At 43.8% G+C, this 19,357-nt stretch overlaps 1 protein-coding gene and 2 non-coding genes across 3 annotated transcripts; 2 read left to right on the top strand and 1 right to left on the bottom strand.

The window, feature by feature from the left end:
* Nucleotides 1-8,993: 8,993 nt before the first annotated feature.
* Nucleotides 8,994-9,100, top strand: LOC112089434. Its single transcript, XR_002901072.1, has one exon. It is a non-coding gene; the product is annotated as a small nucleolar RNA R71 (small nucleolar RNA).
* A 4,521-nt stretch (nucleotides 9,101-13,621) lies between these two features.
* Nucleotides 13,622-13,728, bottom strand: LOC112089618. Its single transcript, XR_002901247.1, has one exon. It is a non-coding gene; the product is annotated as a small nucleolar RNA R71 (small nucleolar RNA).
* A 2,194-nt stretch (nucleotides 13,729-15,922) lies between these two features.
* Nucleotides 15,923-18,702, top strand: LOC112089147. Its single transcript, XM_024160125.1, has 5 exons — nucleotides 15,923-16,538; nucleotides 16,632-17,498; nucleotides 17,796-18,271; nucleotides 18,329-18,475; nucleotides 18,556-18,702. Exons 1-5 carry the CDS (start codon nucleotides 15,923-15,925, stop codon nucleotides 18,700-18,702), a joined length of 2,253 nt encoding a protein of 750 aa, XP_024015893.1.
* Nucleotides 18,703-19,357: the final 655 nt, after the last annotated feature.

Here is a 19,357-nt window from a genome sequence, read left to right as displayed (position 1 = left end):
AGAGTTGAGTTCAATTCAAACTTGCTTCTCAAATTCAGATCATTTCAGACTTTGCAAGCACAGAAAAAGATTCACAAGCATATTCAGTTCAAGTTCTCAAAGTGATGTACTCTCTAGAAACCTATCATTACTCCCTGCAAGATGCAACCTACATGCATATGCAATCTAGACTCAATACTAAAAATGAGAATGCAACTACATGATCATTTTTTTGTGAAAATGTTTCAGATTTTTTCCATTTTTTTGGTTTTTATATGCACTTAGATGAGACTACATGAATATGCAACTAGAATGTGACTCAAGACTCAACGTGTAAAATAAGAAAAGAGAAAACATGATTAGTAAAGGATGAAACTCCTCCCCCACACTTAAATAACACAGTCCCTTGTGTTATAAAAGAATGAGAAAGGAGTTAAAAACAAATCAAACAAGTAAAATGCAAAATAGAAAAGAAGAACTACATGCATATATACAGAGTTTTGAGTGTTTACCTCAATCACTGAGGTCTGATCCCAAGTAGTGGGATGGGTTGGAGGTGGAACATGATGGAGTTGAGTATCTGGGTGGGCTACTCTCAGGTGAGTCTGGTTGGAACGCTGTGGCCGGGTTTACCCAATTTTCTTTTCCTGGTGGTAGCACAAGGTCATGAGCAGCTGAACTTTCCCCCACTTCTTCTCTTGTATCTCGTTTGGGTGAGGTGGCTGGAGCTGTGAGCTTCTTAACCTTCTTCTTAAGCTGCCTAACACAGTCAACTAGCTTGTTGATCGTTTTGTCTTGCCATTTGCACCATTTCCGAAGGGTGTTAACTCTGGAATACAGCTTCTTTGTGTGATAATCAGGCTCACCCCAAAAGTAAGGATCAAAGTGATACCGGCCTGATCCCATCCTTCTCTCAAAATCTCTTGGCTCATCATTCTCACAACCAGCAGTCCTAGTTGTGTCTTCCTCTTCTGCTGGCTCTTTACCCTTGGAACTTGCTGTCCTCTTGCATTTGGGAATTGGTGGGTGAATGGCTGGGTTGTAGAGCTGATCTTTTAGGACAATAAAGGAGATATTGTGCCTTTCTGTGAGAGTGGTGATGGCTGGGTGTGGCAACAGAACATGAACCTTTTCATTTTGCAAGAGCTTGAAGGTGTACAAGAAGTTTTCACCATTGCTTTCTTTTAAAAACCCAACCTTGGTGAGGGTAGCTTCATCAATCAACTCAGGCCTGACTTCAACATCATCAAAGACAAAACCTCTTGCTTTCAGAATCTTTGTCACTAGCCATCCATTGTGAAACTTAGTGAGCTTCTTTCTTTTACCCTCACTCCAAGCAATATCCTTGTAAATCAGCATTTGGCGTGCCAAGAATGCACCACTAGATGGGATGTAGTGTGGGAGGTGAAACTCTCTCTTGCTCTTCAAGTGACTGATGAGAGGATGAAGACCCATACCCAGTAGCTCCATATCAGCTAGATGCACCACTCCATCATTGTGCTTCGTAAAGAACATTTGGCGAAGCACCTTGTGAGCATAGCGGATTGCTGGGTTTCTTATCCATGAACTCTTGCATCTTCCTCCTCTGAAGCTCCCAAAAGCAATTGTATCCCACAAGTCAGTAATCATGTGATCAGGGTATGTGAACTTCACTGTTTGTTCTTGTGCAGGTCTTGGAAAAGCAAAGATCTCATCTAGTTCCTTGAAGCTTACATGGTGTTGTGTACCATCTATTGTGAACTCTATGTGCCCAAGACCATTTCCCTCATTGATTCTTTCATCTCTTGGGCCATACCCACAAACTTGAAGGGATGCAAGGAACTCCTGTGTAACACCATCATGAGCCACATCTCTCATCTCAAAGAATCCACCAAATCCCATGTTGTTGAAAATGAGCTGAACTTCTTCAAGAATCCCCATCTTTCTCAGCAGCTCCATATCAGGGAACTTGGTTTGCAGCACTTTTACACCCCTGAACATAGCAAAGTAGTCATCAAAAGTTGGTTCTCTGTCCTCAGAACTTGTCTTTGCTTTCTTAACCCGCTTTAATGCTGTTTCAGGATCGCTCTCTGTTCCTTCTACATCCTCAGCCACAGCCACCTCTTTTCCTGCCCTGTGAACTACCTCAACCAATGCCAGCTCTTTACCAGAAGTTTTTGAAGTAGAGGCCTTTGTTTTCTTTGGTGCAGCAACCTTCTTTGTTTTCTTCTCAGCTGGATCCTTTGGCTTTCTCTGTTTTTTCTGTTTCTTGAAAACCTTATGCCCAAAAGGCATAATCTGATCCTCTGAAGCTCCAGCTTTCTCTTTTTTAGATTTCTCCATGGCTGCTTGTCGTTTTGTTCCTGCCATCCTGCATTTTCTCAAACAGTTGTAAGTACCAAAGCAAGAGAACAACAAGAGTTTTCCAAAAATTTCACCAAGTTCATGAGTGGTACAAATCGATTTCTCTTGAAAAGAATGTATTTTGAGCTGATTAAAAACTCAGTAAACTCAAAGCAATGGCAAGAAGCAATGCACACCAAGAGTTCAGCTTGAAATACAATTCTAAAAAAAAAATCGATACACTTGATGAATTTCAAGAAAAAATTCTCAAAAATTCCAAGAACAGGTTATTCTCAAGCAAGATCCATGAAATTCCTATCCATTCTACTTGCAAAATACTCACAAAATGATTCCAAGGTATCAAGAGGCCCATTAAAAACGATTCCATTTGTTTTTCTGTTCATGAACAGTACACTAAAGCATGGAAAATGTGAGTTTTAACAGACTAAATACCTTCGAATCTTCAAGTTTCGAGTGAAAAACGAATGTGCAGCAAGAAACTAGACAGGATTACGAGTTTAATGCAGTTGGAATTTCTCATTTTGATGCAGGAACGAGAGAGATATGAAAGTTTAAAGCTCAAGAATGGAGAGAAGGGAGCAAACTCGCGATGAAGAAGAAGGAGAGGTGGGAAACAGCTGTCTTGGCACGTCCTTTGACCGGTCAACGTCCGCACGGTCAACTGAAATTCAAAATCTGGTCGTGCCTGGTTGACCGTGTCAAGAACGTGTTTGTGTCTCTTCTTTGCCGCGGTCTTGGTGTGGCCGTGGCAACTTGACCGTGGCAAACACCGAACGTTGGCTTCTTCCTCTTTCTTTTGCCACGGTTAGGTGTTCTCCCGTGGCGATATCACCGTGTCAAAGTATCGAGCCTCGACCAAATCCTCATTTCCTTGCCACGGCCAGGTTTTTAGCTCGTGTCCTCTAGACCGTGTCATTCTCCGAACGTTGGCCTTTTCACCTTGCTTTGCCATGGCTTGGTTCTCATCCCATGGCAACTAAACCATGGCATTCTCCGAACGTTGCTCACTCCACCTTTGTTTTTGCCACGGCCTGGTTTCTTCCCGTGGCAACACCTCTCTTGGCAAACCCCGAGCACTGGACATTTCATCTTCATTTTGCCACGGCCTGGTGTTGAACCCGCGTCTTGTAGCCGTGGCAAACCTCGAATCCAGGCCTTTGTTAAACTTTGTGTTGCCACAGTCAAGTTCATGTCCGCGTCTCGTGGCCGTGGCAAGAACAGAATGAATGCTTAGTCCTCTTTTCTTTTGCCACGGTCACCTTCCATCTTGTGTCATCCCACCGTGGCAAATCCCGAACCAGGTCATCTTCCCATTCCTTTTTGCCACGGCCACCTGTGTCCCGTGCCCTTTTACCCGTGGCAATCACCGAACCCTTGCATCTTTTGCCACGGCCGGGTCTTTAGACCGTGATTCATTCCCCGTGCCAAATCAAAAAGGCTTGCCACGCCTTGTTCCTGACCGTGGCCGGTACCCAGGTCAAAGGCCGAGCACAAGCTTGTCTCCATTCCTTCATCTCTTTTCACCTTGCATTCACTTTCCAAGGGTTCAGATTCAAACCTATAACCTGTAGACACTAAACAAACCCATCAAAACATCCTAAAACATAAAAAGAAAGGAATCAAAAGATCAAAAGCATATTTCAAAATGATAAGCTTGGGGTGTCTCCCAAGAGCACTTTGTTTAAAGTCTCTAAGTTTGACTTTGGAAACCTTTTTAACAGGCTGGTGGATCAAGAAGGGGAACTCATGTAGCTTCCTCCTTCTTTTGTGAAACCAAATAATGCTTGATCCTCTGGCCATTTACCACAAACTGTTGGCCATTCTTTCCTTCCAAGACAACAGCTCCATATGGCCTGACTTCAAGAACCTTAAAGGGACCAGACCATCTAGACTTAAGCTTTCCTGGTAACAACTTAAGTCTAGAGTTGAACAGCAACACCAGATCACCATTCTTGAACTCCCTTTTCAGAATCTTTTGATCATGCAAAGCCTTGGTCTTCTCCTTATAGATCTTTGAGCTCTCAAAAGCCTCAAGCCTAATCTCCTCAAGTTCATGGAGTTGCATGACCCTTTTCTCTTGAGCTGTCTTGATATCAAAGTTCAGCAACTTCACTGCCCACATAGCCTTGTACTCCAACTCAACAAGAAGGTGGCAGCTCTTCCCATATAGCAGATTGAAAGGTGATGTCCCAATTGGAGTTTTAAAGGCAGTCCTATAAGCCCACAATGCATCATCTAGCCTTTTGCTCCAATCTTTTCTGCTTTAGTTAACAGTCCTCTCAAGAATGGCCTTGATCTGTCTATTAGATACCTCAACCTGGCCACTAGTTTGAGGATGATAAGGAGTAGCTACCTTGTGTTTCACTCCATGCTTTCTCAACAAACCCTCCAAAGTCTTGTTCACAAAATGGGATCCTCCATCAGAGATAACAACCCTTGGAACACCAAATCTTGGGAAGATAATGCTCTTGAATAGCTTCACTACAACCTTGGAATCATTGGTAGGGGAAGCAATGGCCTCAACCCATCTGGACACATAGTCCACAACAAAAAGTATATACTGATTCCCATAGGATGAAATGAAGGTTCCCATGAAGTCAATTCCCCAGCAATCAAAGATCTCAACTTCTAGAATGGGGTTTTGAGGCATCTCACTCCTCTTTGATATGTTCCCATGCCTCTGACAGGCATCACATGCTGAAACCACCAACTGAGCATCTTTGAACATTGTAGGCCACCAAAACCCACTCTGAAGAACCTTTCCCACAGTCTTGAATGCCCCCATGTGACCTCCAAAAGCAGAACCATGACACTCTTGCAACACAGGTTGCATCTCCTCCTCAGCAAGACACCTTCTATACAGCTGATCTTTGTTCAGGACATAAAGGTAGGGTTCATCCCAATGGTATCTTTGGAAATCTCTGAAGAACTTCTTTATGTGGTAAGCAGCAAGTTCAGGTGGTTCCACACCACAAGCAAGAAAGATCACAATATCACCAAACCAGGGCATTATCTTCTCTTGGATGCTATCCACTTCTTCAAACTCTAAATAAGAGTTGAGCACCATCAATGATTCCCCAGGAAGACTGTCATTAAGAGGGACTTCAGAGTCCACTCTTAACCTGGAGAGATGGTCTGCAGCTCCATTCTCTATACCCTTCTTGTCTTGTACTTCCATATCAAACTCTTGAAGTAAGAGGACACATCTCAATAGTCTAGTCTTAGCATCTTTCTTGGTCATCAGATACCTGAGGGCTGCATGATCAGTATATACAATGACTTTTGATCCCACCAGGTAGCTTCTGAATTTATCAAAGGCAAAGACTATTGCCAGCATTTCCTTCTCAGTAGTAGCATACTTCTCTTGTGCAGAGTCAAGTGTTCTACTAGCATAGTAGATGACATGAAGCTTCTTATCTTTCTTCTGGCCAAGTACAGCTCCAACTGCAAAATCAGATGCATCTGTCATAACCTCAAAAGGAAGGGACCAGTCTGGGGCTTGGACAATTGGTGCACTGACTAATGCATCCTTGATCATCTTGAAGGCCTCTTCACATTCAGCATCAAAGATGAAATCCACTTCTTTACACAACAGCCTTGTCAAGGGCCTGGCAATTCATGAGAAGTCTTTGATGAATCTTCTATAAAACCCTGCATGCCCAAGGAAACTTCTTATCCCTTTGACTGAAGTGGGAGTTTGCAGGTTCACCATTACTTCTACTTTTGCTCTGTCAACCTCTATGCCCTTCTCAGATATCTTGTGCCCAAGAACTATTCCTTCCTACACCATGAAGTGGCATTTCTCCCAGTTCAACACCAAGTTATGCTGCTCACATCTCTCCAAGACATGTGACAAATTAGAGAGACAATCCGAGAAGGAGGAGCCATAGACACTATAGTCATCCATGAACACCTCAACTTTCTCTTCAATAATGTCAGAGAAGATATGCATCATGCAACATTGAAATGTGGCAGGGGAATTATAGAGACCAAAAGGCATTCGCCTGTATGCAAATGTGCCATAAGGGCATGTGAATGTTGTTTTCTCTTGATCTCTAGGATCTATGGGAATTTGAAAAAATCCAGAGTACCCATCGAGAAAACAAAAGAAGGGGTGGTTTGCAAGCCTTTCTAACATCTGATCAATGAAAGGCAAAGGAAAATGATCCTTCCTAGAGGCTGCATTGAGCTTTCTATAGTTTATACACATTCTGTGTCCTGTGACAGTCCTAGTAGCTATAAGCTCATCCTTCTCGTTTTTAACCACTGTGATCCCACCCTTCTTGGGCACAACATGAACAGGAGACACCTATCTTGAGTCAGAGATTGGGTAAATTATCCCTGCCTCAAGAAGTTTTAGTATCTCCTTCTTAACCACTTCCTTAAGGTTGGGGTTAAGTCGTCGTTGATGCTCAATAGAGGACATAGATTGGTCCTCTAGGTGGATCCTGTGGGTGCAAATGTCAGGAGAGATACCTCTAATATCAGCCAATGAATATCCTATGGCTCTGCTGAACTTTCTTATCTCACTAAGCAATGCACTCTCTTGATCCTCTAATAGGCTATCATTGATGATTACTGGATAAGTGGAGTTTAAGCCCAGGAAAGCATACCTGAGCCCTGCTGGTAGAGGCTTGAGCTCAACAGGGGGTGCATCAGCCTCATTCCAATCCTGGTCAAAGCTGCTTTGGCTGGTGTCTGATCCTTTGATAGCCAAAACCTTAGAGCCACTTTGTTCCAGCTCCAAAAACCTTGTCTCAGGACCCAGCTCTCTAGCATTGTCCAAATACAACTTGTACCCTTCACTTGGCTTCAGCTAAGAGCCCATTGTCTCCTTGTTCTTGAGTTAGAGCAGCTTGAAGAGGATCCTCAGTGTTCAGCTCCTCTAGCAACTCATCAGCCAACTGATCCATTGTCTCCACATAGAAACATTGACCCTCAATGGTGGGTTTCTTCATCATCTCATTCACATCAAACTTGAGCTTTTCAGACCCAAGTTGAAGCTCTATTATCCCACCTCTTACATCAATAATAGCTCCTGCAGTTGCTAAGAATGGCCTGCCCAAGATAAGAGGATCTACTGGTTCCTCATCCATTTCCAGCACAACAAAATCTGTTGGAACCTCAAAGCACCTATCTTAACAGGTAGATCTTCCAACATACCAACATGCAATCTAACTGATCTATCTGCAAGGATAAGAGAGATCCTTGCAGGTTTGAAGACTCTAAATCCCAGCTTCTTTGCTATGGAGAATGGCATCAAGCTGACTGATGCTCCTAGATCACAAAGACATCCAGAGAATAGAAGAGGTCCAATGGCACAAGAGAGTGTGAAACTCCCTGGATCAGTTAACTTCCTTGGAATGGACTTCTTCTGAATGATAGCACTGCATTCATGACTTAACACCACCATGCCTTGAAGCTCTTTTGTCTTGTTCAGAATGGCATCCTTCAAGAACTTTCCCATCTTTGGCATCATTAAGAATGCATCAATGAGAGGCATAGTGAGTGGTGTTTCATTGAGTGCCTTCTCAAATACAGCTCTTGCCTTGTCCACTAGTTGCTTCTTAAATCTCCCTGGAAATGGGAGCTTAGGTTGGTATGGAGGTGGTGGCACATATTTCTTTTCTGGTTCTGGTTCCTTTGCTACCTCTTAACCCTTTTCTGTCCTTGGTTTCTCAGCAACTTGATCATCTTTTAAGGCTGCCTCCACCTCAGTTTGATCATTGTCCTCAATGATCACATTGTTGTTCTCAATACCAGGTAACTCCTTTCCACTCCTCAGAGTAATGGCCTTAGCATATTCCTTGGGGTTGGGTTCTGGTTTTCCAGGTAGGTGACCTTGGTTCCTTGAGCTTGAGGCCATGTTCTGCTTCAGTTCCTTGATTTCCTGCTGCATGGCTGCATTCTGGCTTGTAAAGATCTGTTGACCCTGAAGTAGTTGTTGCAGAATACCAACCATATCTGTACCCATCTGTGGCTGTTGTTGAACAGGTGGTGGCTGAAATTGTTGTTGAACAGGCGCTTGCTGTTGGAACTGTGGTGGACCAAACCCTGGTGGTGCCTTTTGCTGCTGTGTACTGAAACTAGGACCTTGAAATGGTTGCTGTTGCTGACCAAAATCCTGATTCTGAGCAAACTGATTATTTGGTTGAAAAGATCCTTGAAAGTTATTCTTGGGAACAAAATTCTGTGGAGTTTGAGAATTGGGATAGACTTGATCTTGTGGGTTAGCTACATTGGTGTTCCTGTAAGAAAGGTTTGGATTGGCATTACCATACTGATATTTTTGGAACCTCTGATTCCCAATGTAGTTAAGCTCCTCTTGGGTGAGACCCTCTTCACTTATGTTCTCAAAGATTTGAGATGGTTCCTCATACTCTCCAACAAAATGCATTGGCTTGTGAGTTACCAACTTCAACTTGTCTAATTCATTTCTCAACTCCTTAACTTCCCTAGTGAGCCTCTGTTCTAAGCTTGAACCTTCAGACCTATTTGATCTGTCATAGTCTTCACCATAAGTATCATTGCTCAATGCTACGTTCTCCACTAGCTCTAAAGCAGAATGAATTTCTTTACCCAGAAAGTTCCCATTGGAAGCAGTATCCAGCTGGTTTCTAATCTTGGGAAGAGCTCCTCTATAAAGTGTGCTGAGAAGAGAAGCCTCACTAAACCCATGGTGTGGGCATTGGTTTGTGTAGCTCCTGAATCTCTCATATGCTTCACCAAAACTCTCATTGCTGTGCTGAGTGAAGCTAGAGATTTGGTTCCTCAGTTTTGCAGTTCTTGAGGTTGAGAAGAACTTAGATAAGAAGGCTTGCTTGCATTGCTCCCAGGTTTGAATGGAGCCTCTTGGAAGATTCTTCTCCCATTGATGAGTTTTGTCACCAAGACTGAAGGGAAATAGTCTTAGCTTAAAGCTGTCTTCTGAAACTCCATTTATCTTTGTCAGATCACACACCTTATCAAATTGATCCAAGTGTTCCAAGGGATCTTTCACTGCTAATCCATGGAACTTGGAGTTCTGGACCATATTCAGCAATGATGCCTTCACTTCAAAGTTGTTGTTTTGCACAGGTGGTGCCTGAATACCAGCTCCATACTGATGAGCATTGGCCATGTCATTCTCTCCAACATAGACTTGGGGTTGCTCATATCTTCTTTGTTGGTGTTGGAAGGGCTGGGGTTGGTGGTTCACTTGTTGTCTATGCCGTACATTGGACTGATGCCTCTGTTGATGAGCTTGAGCTTGTCCCTGGTGGACATAAGCTTGTTGGTGGTGCACCTGTTCCTGATGAACATTACCCTGATTCAGCCCTTGACCAACTCCATTACCAGCTCCATTACCTTGAGCCTGTTGCTCCTGAACTGGTTGTTCTATGTCTACCACGTGATCTCCTTGTTCTGCCATCTCAGTCTGTTCAATTTTTCTACCACGTTTGTCCCTTCTCCTCCTTGGTACCAGAAGATTGATATTGTCGTTGAGAGGGAAAGGTGGACCACAGCTTCTTGATCTAGTCGTCGTTGTTCATACACCTGAAATCACAAACAGAGCTTGAAAGTAATCAGTAATAACAAGAAAGTAAGCACTTGATCTCAAGAACAGATCAGAGCTTAATGCTAAACAAACCACAATTTGGCAACGGCGCCAATTGATAACTAAGAGTTTTCAAGGGTCTTTGTAGAGGTTATCAATCCCCTGTCTTGTAGTACAAGGGGTTTATCAATCCAGATGTGGTGTTAGACACTGAACTATGTGATCAAGTTCTTAATTCAGGCAAACAAGAGTGGTTTTGATTATCTAAAGACAACTACAAACTTAAACAGGATTAAAGACTAATGAAATGATTAAACAAGAACTACACAATGAAAAATGATGAGAATGTATGAATGATGATGAGAAAGGTCTTAGACATGATAGTGGATTAGGGTGCCTTCAGTGATAAACTAATGAGCTAATGAATCATATGATCAAACAAACCATTCAACATAAACATCTTTAATTAAGTTAATCCTCTCATGAAGGTATTAACTCCTATGCTAAAACAATTTCTAACCCAATCATCATCAGTGAAACATGAGCTAACAAGCATTAAGAATCAGTTTAATCTGTCATTTAAGCATATAGACAATCATTCCCATGATGGATAACACTTAAACCTCTAACAACCTTGGTTCAGGCATTTCATCAAACACTTTTGGTGCATGAAATGCCCAGAATCTAGACCACATATGATTTGTATGGATCTAGCATAGAGAACAAGTTGTAGAGAATGGAATATGCATGATCTAACCCCTAAGCTCACTAATCTACCACTCAAGCACCCTAATCTACATATCTAAGACCTTAATATGAGATTACTCACTACTCATGATCAACACACTAGATCCTTTGCAAGATGTGTTGTTAATCATGATAAAAAGTGTGATTTGATGATAAGAAATGATGGAACAAGATGAAAAGAAACTTCAAATCGATATTAAACTCTAAAAACAAGGTGTATCAAGTTGTCTTTCACAAAAAGGGAAAAGAAACTAAAAGTGGATAAAAGGTGTTCTCCAAATTAGGTCTAAAAACAATATATAGGTGTCTTCGGCGAACCGGGTCAACCCGGAACAAACCGGGTACTGACCCGGTGTTGGTGGGTGAAGATGGGTTTGCCACGGTCAAGTGTGTTCTTGGTGTGGCCGTGGCAACCTGACCGTGTCAAAGCTTTCTCGCGTGTTCTTGGCTGCATTTTGATGGCACGGTCTAACAAGCCTCGTCCAAAACCCGTGGCAAGTCATCGTGTCAAACGCCGAAGATGTGTAAAAGTTGCCACGGTCAAGCCCGAGACCGTGGCATTCAGACCGTGTCAAAACCCGCATGCTTGTAAAGTCCTTCCCAGCCAAGTATTTGTTTGCCACGGTCAAGTCCCAGACCGTGGCATTCAAATCGTGTCAAAACCCGAATGTTTGTAAAGTCCTTCCCAGCCAATTGTCTGCTTGCCACGGTTAAGTGTAGACCGTGGCATGAAGATCGTGCCAATCGCCGAAGATTTGCAAAAGTTGCCACGGTCAAGTCCTAGACCGTGGCATTCAGACCGTGTCAATCGCCGAATGCTTGCAAAATTCCTCCCAGCCAAGTGTTTGTTTGCCACGGTCAAGTGTAGACCGTGGCATGAAGATCGTGTCATTCGCCAAAGGTGTGCAAAAGTTGCTGATATATCATGGTTTTTATGGTTTTTAACCATGGTATATGTCTTATTTATAGAGTCTTTTTAGTGTCTTTCAAGTCTTTTGGAGTCTTTTCAGGTCATAGGTACGTTTGGAGCTTAACTGGAGACTTTGGAGCACTTTGGAGCTTAATCAGGATCAAATTCGTCAAGTATGGATTTTGTGCTTTAGTGACGCTCGACACCATGGAGAGTGACGCGCTACACTTGTTAGAGAAATAAGGAAAAGGCGATTTTGTTTCCTATTTGAAGAAGGAGTTGGGCCCAAACGTTTTCAAGGAAGCCCAAAACGTGTCTTAGAGATATATATAGGATTTTTTTTCCCTTTTTACGTTAACCTTAGATTTTCTTAGAGAGAGTTTTTTGTTTTTGAGAGTTTTTCGAGAGACAAGTCTGAAACTTTGTTCCGGAGAGAGAAGATTTCGAACCCCTGTTTATTAATCTATTTACTGCTTACTGCAAGTTATTCAATCATGCTTATTGCTTCAATCTCCATGTCTGAGTAGTTTGCTTGTTAGGTTTAGGGTTCTCATAAAGGATTTCATTGGATGTTAGATTGATTGGTTAGTTAGGGTTCATAATCTATTTAGTTCTTCACCATAGGTTGTTCTTAAAGCTAATTCTGGATTGGCCACCTAGAACTTAGATCTTAGGTTGCTTAATTGACACGGAAGTGTAATTGAATAACTGGAAAGAACCTAGGGTGAGCAAAGTAGCTATTCGCAAAGGAATTTGGTTTAGATACTTTGTGAACATATCGAACTTGAGCATTAAAGCTGGTTTAAATCTTTAGGGTTTGCAAAGGAATTTGGAATTCTAGGATTTTGACTTAGATAATTCTCACAACGGAAGTTGGTTAATTATAATTCTGTGATTCGAGTTCAAGAACTGTGCTTAAACCTGAACCCTGACTAATCGATTGATCTGCATGCATTGATTTCCTGAGAAACTCCCTAAGCCTAATCTCCATCCATCTGAATCTTACAAACCGTTTTTATTGCTGCTTAGTCTAATTCTGTTGCATTGCTATTTATTTACAATATTTCTGCTTAGCGTAATTCAATCTCTATAAGGTTTATTGAGTGATATCTTGTCTCTGTGGTTCGACCCCTACATACTACAACTGCACATCTGTGCTCTTGCAGAGTAGCTTAGGGATTAAACTTTGAGCATATCAAGTTTTGGCGCCGTTGCCGGGGACTTGATTTCGCCATTAAACCTAGTTTTTGAGTTTTGACTAAGTTTTTCGACTTAGTGTCGAGCGATACCACTTGTGGTGTCGCGCGACACCTTCTTTTCTTTAACCTAGTTTACTTATTTTCGTTTTCTCTCTTTGTTTTTGGTGTTTCAGGTTTATGCATACTCGTGGAACTAGGAGCAACAAGGACATCCCGCTAGTGAATTTGAGCAACGAACAGCTAGCTGAGTTAGAGCGAACGAGGCGGAAAGCAAGAGATCCGACAATGATGGAAAACGCCAATGGACTTGTTCGTGATGATGATGGAACCTGGAGAGACCGAGAGGGTCATCTGTGCAATGCGAGAGGCCAAAGGATTGATGGAGATGGTAACATCATTCCACCAGCTCCTTTACCAGTGGATGTTGTTGACCAGAATCCACCATCTGCACCGCGTGGTAATGCTGTGATCGTTCCACATCAGAGGAACGCTCCAGAAGATCGGAATGTAAGGGAACCTGCACCTGCAGCTGGACGTGGACGAACACTTGGAGACTACAACAGGCCTGAGCAGTTCTATGCAAATCGTTCTGCGATTCGCGCTCCTGCGTTTCAAAGGAACGATTTTTAGCTGAAGCCTGTGTACTACACTCTTGTGGGTCAGCATTCTTTCCATGGCCACTCTCATGAGCACCCTATGGATCACATCGAGAGGTTTGAGGACTTGTTCACCAGCATCAAATACAATGGAGTGTCCAATGATTTCCTCCTCTGCAAGCTGTTTCCTTACTCTCTTGCTGGAGAAGCAGCTAACTGGTTGAAGCAGTTGGAGCCAGGATCACTCACCACTTGGGAGGAGACCAGGAACGCCTTCCTGCACAACTTCTTCGACGATGCTAGGTCTGAGGAGTTGAGGACTAAGATCTCGACTTTCTCTCAGGACCCTACTGAAGCGTTCAAGGCTTCTTGGGTGCGATTCAAATCGTACCAGCGAGACTGCCCTCACCATGGCTTCAGCGATGTGCAGTTGCTGGGTATCTTTTTCAGAGGTATCGACTGGAGGTATCAGATGGCGCTTGATGCAGCAAGCAATGGGAACTTCAACACCAGATACCCAGACGAAGCTGTTGAGCTCATCGAAAACTTGGCATCCAGCAATAGCACCAAGAATGCAGATCTAGAGCGAAAGAAGCAAGCTGGGAACATGGATAGATCGCAGATCGCTGAGGTGAAAGCTAAACTTGATTCTGTGCACAGCCTTTTAGTGGGTAAGAAATCTGTCAGATTCGCACAGGAGGTGGAGAGTTTCGAACCTGAGGATGCAGCTGAGGAAGAGGATGTCAACTTTGTCAGTGGATCAGGATTTCAGGGTCAGAGGTTTGGTAATCAGCAAGGTAACAGAAGCTACAGTGGAAATTACAGTGGAAACAATCAGAGGAATACCTTCAACAGTAATCAGAACTTCTCTGGTTACACGCCTAAGCCTCAGTACCAGAAACCTTTTTCAAGCAACAGTTTTTCCAGAAACTACAACACTCCTTCATCTCAACCTCAAAATCCTGACAATGAGATGAAGTCTATGCTGGAACAGATTCTGGAAGGTCAGCAGAAGCTCACCGTGGACTTTAATGGGAAGATGGATGCTCTCTACCTCGATCTGAATGGAAAAATCAAAGTTCTGAACACCCATGTCAAGCAGCTCGATACACAGGTAGCCCAAACTGCAGGTTCTGTTAAAAGGCAAGAGGGTTTTCTTCCTGGGAAGACTGACACCAATCCAAGGCATCACTGCAGTGCTATCACGTTGAGGAGTGGTAAAAATCTGAGTTCTGAGCCCACGAAGACGCCTCCTGCACCTGAAGTCGTGGACTTAGAAGATTCTGAAGAAATTCCTGAGATTGCAGAGCCGGTGACGAGCGACACCATCACTAGTGTCGCGCGTCACCAATTGCAGAGCGAAGCTGTTGATATTCCGAATCCGAAATCTGCAGAAGAGAAAGTCTACAAACCTAAAGTTCCTTACCCAAGGAGCCCTAGGAAGTCCAAGCAAGAGCTTGATGATGCACGATGCAAAGCTCTGATGGAAAAGCTTGTGATTGAGATACCTTTGGTTGATGCTGTAAAAATCACTCCTGTCATCAGACGTTATGTGAAGCGAATGGTAACCAATAATCTCAGCCATGAACAGGGAGTGATGATGATATCTGAGCAAGTCAGTGCAGTGATTCAGAACCGAATTCCAGAGAAGCTGTCTGATCCAGGAAGCTTTGTCTTGGATTGCTCTATCTTCACAGAGAGATTCAAGAGATCGCTGTGTGATCTGGGTTCAAGTGTTAATCTCATGCCCTATTCGGTAGCTGTCAATCTCGGCATGACTGATTTCAAGCCAACAAGGATCTCCCTCATCCTAGCTGATCGTTCGACAAGGATACCTGAAGGGGTGCTAGAAGATGTTCCAATCAAGGTTGGAGACTGCATGATACCGACTGACTTTGTGGTTTTGGAGTATGGAGAGGAGCCTAAAGATCCTCTTATCCTTGGGAGACCTTATCTAGCTACAGCAGGTGCTATTATCGATGTCAGGAAAGGCAGGATTGCTCTGAATGTTGGAGATCTGGTGATGAACTTTGACATGGACAAGCTGATGAAGAAGCCCACCATCGATGGTCAGACCTTCTATGTCGATACTCTCACAGAGTTTGCTGAGGAGTTTCTCCATGAGATGCTGCCTACAGACCCACTTGAGAGAGCTCTGACCACGTTTGCCTCTGAGGCCGAACACTTGGGCGAAATTTCAGTATCTTACTCAAAGATGTTGGACTCCAGCGAGCATGCGATGCAGCTGGCATCGCAGGTTGAACAGCTTGAGACTCCTGCGAAGGTGAAGCAGTTATCCGACTGGAGTGAGGAGAAAGCCCCTAAGATTGAGTTCAAACAACTCCCTGCAGGACTAAGGTACGCATTCCTGGGCTCTAATTCTACTTATCCAGTCATTATCGATTCTTCTTTGAACAATGCTGAGGTTACCTTACTACTGAGCAAGCTGCGCAAGCATCGCAAAGCTTTTGGCTATTCTCTTGATGATATTTCAGGTATCTCACCAGAATTGTGCATGCACCGAATCCACCTGGAGGATGAGTCGAAGTCGTCGATTAAGCACCAGCGCAGGTTGAACCCTAACCTGAAAGACGTCGTCAAAAAGGAGATCATGAAGCTGCTGGAAGCTGGAATCATCTATCCAATTTCAGATAGTGCCTGGGTGAGTCCTGTGCACGTGGTTCCTAAGAAAGGAGGGGTTACTGTTGTGAAGAATGACAAGGATGAGTTGATTCCGACGCGCACAGTGACTGGACACAGGATGTGCATCGATTACAGGAAGCTGAATGCAGCGACCAGGAAAGATCACTTTCCATTGCCCTTTATTGATCAGATGCTGGAGAGACTTGCAAGCCATCCCTACTACTGCTTCCTCGATGGGTACTCAGGATTTTTCCAGATCCCTATCCACCCAGACGATCAGGAGAAGACCACCTTTACATGTCCATACGGCACTTTCGCATATCGCAGGATGCCCTTTGGACTCTGTAATGCTCCTGCGACGTTTCAGAGATGTATGATGTCCATCTTCACTGACATGATTGAGGATTTCATAGAGGTCTTTATGGATGATTTCTCAGTCTACGGATCATCTTTTAAGGACTGTCTGGATAATCTCTGCAAGGTTCTGGCTCGCTGTGAAGAGAAACACTTGGTCCTTAACTGGGAAAAGTGTCACTTTATGGTCAGAGATGGGATTGTGCTTGGACACAAGGTTTCTGCAGCTGGTATCGAAGTGGACCGTGCGAAGATCGACGTCATGACGAGCTTGCAACCACCCGATTCTGCGAAATCGGTTAGAAGTTTTCTGGGTCATGCAGGCTTCTATCGTCGCTTCATCAAAGATTTCAGCAAGATTGCACGCCCTCTTACTGCTCTGCTCTGCAAAGATGCTAAGTTTGAGTTTACAGATGAGTGCCTTGCTGCGTTCGAACAGATCAAGCATGCCCTGATAAGCGCCCCCATTGTGCAGCCTCCTGACTGGAATTTGCCTTTTGAGGTGATGTGTGATGCTAGTGATTTTGCTGTTGGTGCTGTTCTAGGACAGAAGAAGGATAAAAAGCTTCATGCCATCTACTATGCCAGTCGAACTCTGGATGATGCTCAAAGGAATTATGCTACTACTGAGAAAGAGCTGTTGGCTGTGGTCTTTGCTTTTGAGAAATTTCGGCCATACCTTGTGGGATCGAAAGTGATTGTGCACACAGACCATTCTTCCCTCAAATACTTTATGCAGAAGAAGGATGCGAAGCCAAGGTTGCTGCGATGGGTGCTACTCCTTCAGGAATTCGATATTGAGGTCAAGGACAAGAAGGGTGTTGAGAATGGTGTGGCAGATCATCTCTCACGCATCAGGGTTGAAGACGACGTACCCATAGACGATTTCCTGCCAGAAGAGAATGTGTATTATGTGGAAACCAAGTCCCAGAGCAGTTTTGACGAAGAATTGCAGGTTTTTCGAGTTGGAGGAACGTTAGTGACGAGCGACACCACCACTAGTGTCGCGCGTCACCTTTCTCAGGCGAACACAGAGACCTCCCAAATTCGAAACAGACTTCCTGAGACCAGTTCAGCTGCTGTATCCGCTACCCAACGCCCTTGGTATGCCGATATTGCCAATTATCTCGCTGCAGAGGCTGAGCCTGAGAACTTTAAGGGCTATGCAAAGAAGAAGTTCCTGAGAGAGCTGCGAAGATACCACTTGGATGAGCCATATCTGTACAAGCACTGTTCTGATGGGATTTACAGAAGATGCATTGCAGAGTCAGAAGTTCCAGAAGTGCTGTTTCATTGTCATGGATCCGAATATGCTGGACACTTTGCAACATTCAAAACAGTGTCTAAGGTTCTTCAAGCAGGCTTCTGGTGGCCCACCATGTTTCGCGACGCACATGCATTCATCTCGCAGTGCGATGCTTGTCAGAGGAGAGGAAAGATCAGCAAAAGACATGAGATGCCACAGAATTTCATCCTTGAGGTTGAGGTATTCGACTGCTGGGGTATCGATTTCATGGGTCCTTTTCCCTCTTCTTATGGGAACAAGTACATCCTGGTTGCTGTTGATTATGTCTCAAAGTGGGTCGAAGCCATTGCCAGTCCCACCAACGACTCTTCAGTGGTCCTTAAGATGTTCAAGACCATCATCTTTCCTCGATTTGGAGTGCCTCGAATTGTTATAAGTGATGGTGGTACTCACTTTATTAACAAGATTTTCGAAAAACTCCTAAGGAAGCATGGAGTTCATCATCGAGTTGCCACTCCGTATCACCCTCAGACGAGTGGACAGGTCGAAGTCTCGAATCGACAGATCAAAGAGATTCTGGAGAAGACAGTGGGAAAAACTCGAAAGGATTGGGCTGCGAAGTTGGACGATGCACTCTGGGCGTACAGGACAGCGTTCAAAACACCTCTAGGCACCACACCTTTCCACCTGCTCTATGGAAAGCCCTGTCACCTTCCAGTGGAGATCGAACACAAAGCAGCCTGGGCGATAAAGCTGATGAATTTCGACATCAAGTCTGCTGCAGAGAGGAGACTGATACAACTGAATGAGTTGGACGAAATCAGGTGCCATGCCTATGAGAATTCGAAGTTGTACAAAGAGAGGACCAAGGCGTATCACGATTCCAAAATCGTCTCCAGGCAATTCGAACCGAATGATCAGGTACTTCTGTATAATTCTCGTTTGCAATTGTTCCTGGTAAACTTCGTTCTCGATGGTCATGTCCTTTCATAGTCAAAGAGGTTCGCCCCTATGGTGCTATCGTCCTCCTCACACCAGATGGTAGCAGGGAGTTCACAGTCAATGGACAAAGGGTGAAGCACTACTGGGCCAAAGCTGAGATTCCGGATGGACATATCGTGCCTCTGGATGGTGCACCTCCTGCTTGAATCGCCATCAAGTCAAGCTAATGACTTAAAACAAGCGCTTGGTGGAAGGCAATCCACTGGTGAGTCTGTAAATAAGTCTTTTGTTTCAGTGATTTTCGTTTTTCTTTTCGTGTTTTAGGTGAAGCAGAGGCTGGTGTCGAGCGACACTACCTTCGGTATCGCTTGTCACTTGTTTTCTCTATATATAAAAACAAAAAAAAAAAACAAAAAAAAAAAATAGGAAATCAGGAAACCGGAGTCAAACCAGAAATTCGGATTGGTCTGCTGCAATTCGGTACGAGGAAAACAAGTGTCGCACGATACCATCATCAGTGTCGCGCGTCACCATCATTGCAGCCAGGTAAGTTATCTGTTTTTCCTGTGTTTCTCTGTTTCTTTTCTTTCTGTGTTTCTCTGTTATTCAAGTCTGGGGGAGGTAGTTGCTGACATTGTGTTTGTTTTTCTTAAGAGTCAGTTGTGTCAAAACGTTTTTGAGTCAAAACCTGTTGGAGATCATGATGCTTTTCCTGGAATTATTGTGCTGACTTTTCACCTAAGTGACCACTGCTGCAAATTCAGACTAGATCCGACTAATGAAAAATCCAAAGGCTGACCAGTTGACTAGAGGCGTCCATGTTTCCAACAGAATCCACTAACCTGATGCAGTATACCGGGT

The sequence above is a fragment of the Eutrema salsugineum genome, unplaced genomic scaffold, assembly GCF_000478725.1.
Source record: "Eutrema salsugineum unplaced genomic scaffold, Eutsalg1_0 scaffold_12, whole genome shotgun sequence".
Classification (NCBI taxonomy): Eukaryota; Viridiplantae; Streptophyta; class Magnoliopsida; order Brassicales; family Brassicaceae; genus Eutrema; species Eutrema salsugineum.
The sequence above is the reverse complement of the archived record's forward strand: the minus strand, read 5'-3'. Positions and strand labels throughout refer to the sequence as shown.

Bases quoted from the DNA above. Each gene is read 5' to 3' on its own strand.
- LOC112089147 (XM_024160125.1), top strand. From the start codon at position 15,923: ATGAAGCTGCTGGAAGCTGGAATCATCTATCCAATTTCAGATAGTGCC. The intron at 17,499-17,795 runs TGCGAAGATACC...TTGAGGTTGAGG, and splicing joins GAAGAAGTTCCTGAGAGAGC to TATTCGACTGCTGGGGTATC. The intron at 18,476-18,555 runs GTACTTCTGTAT...ATAGTCAAAGAG, and splicing joins AATTCGAACCGAATGATCAG to GTTCGCCCCTATGGTGCTAT.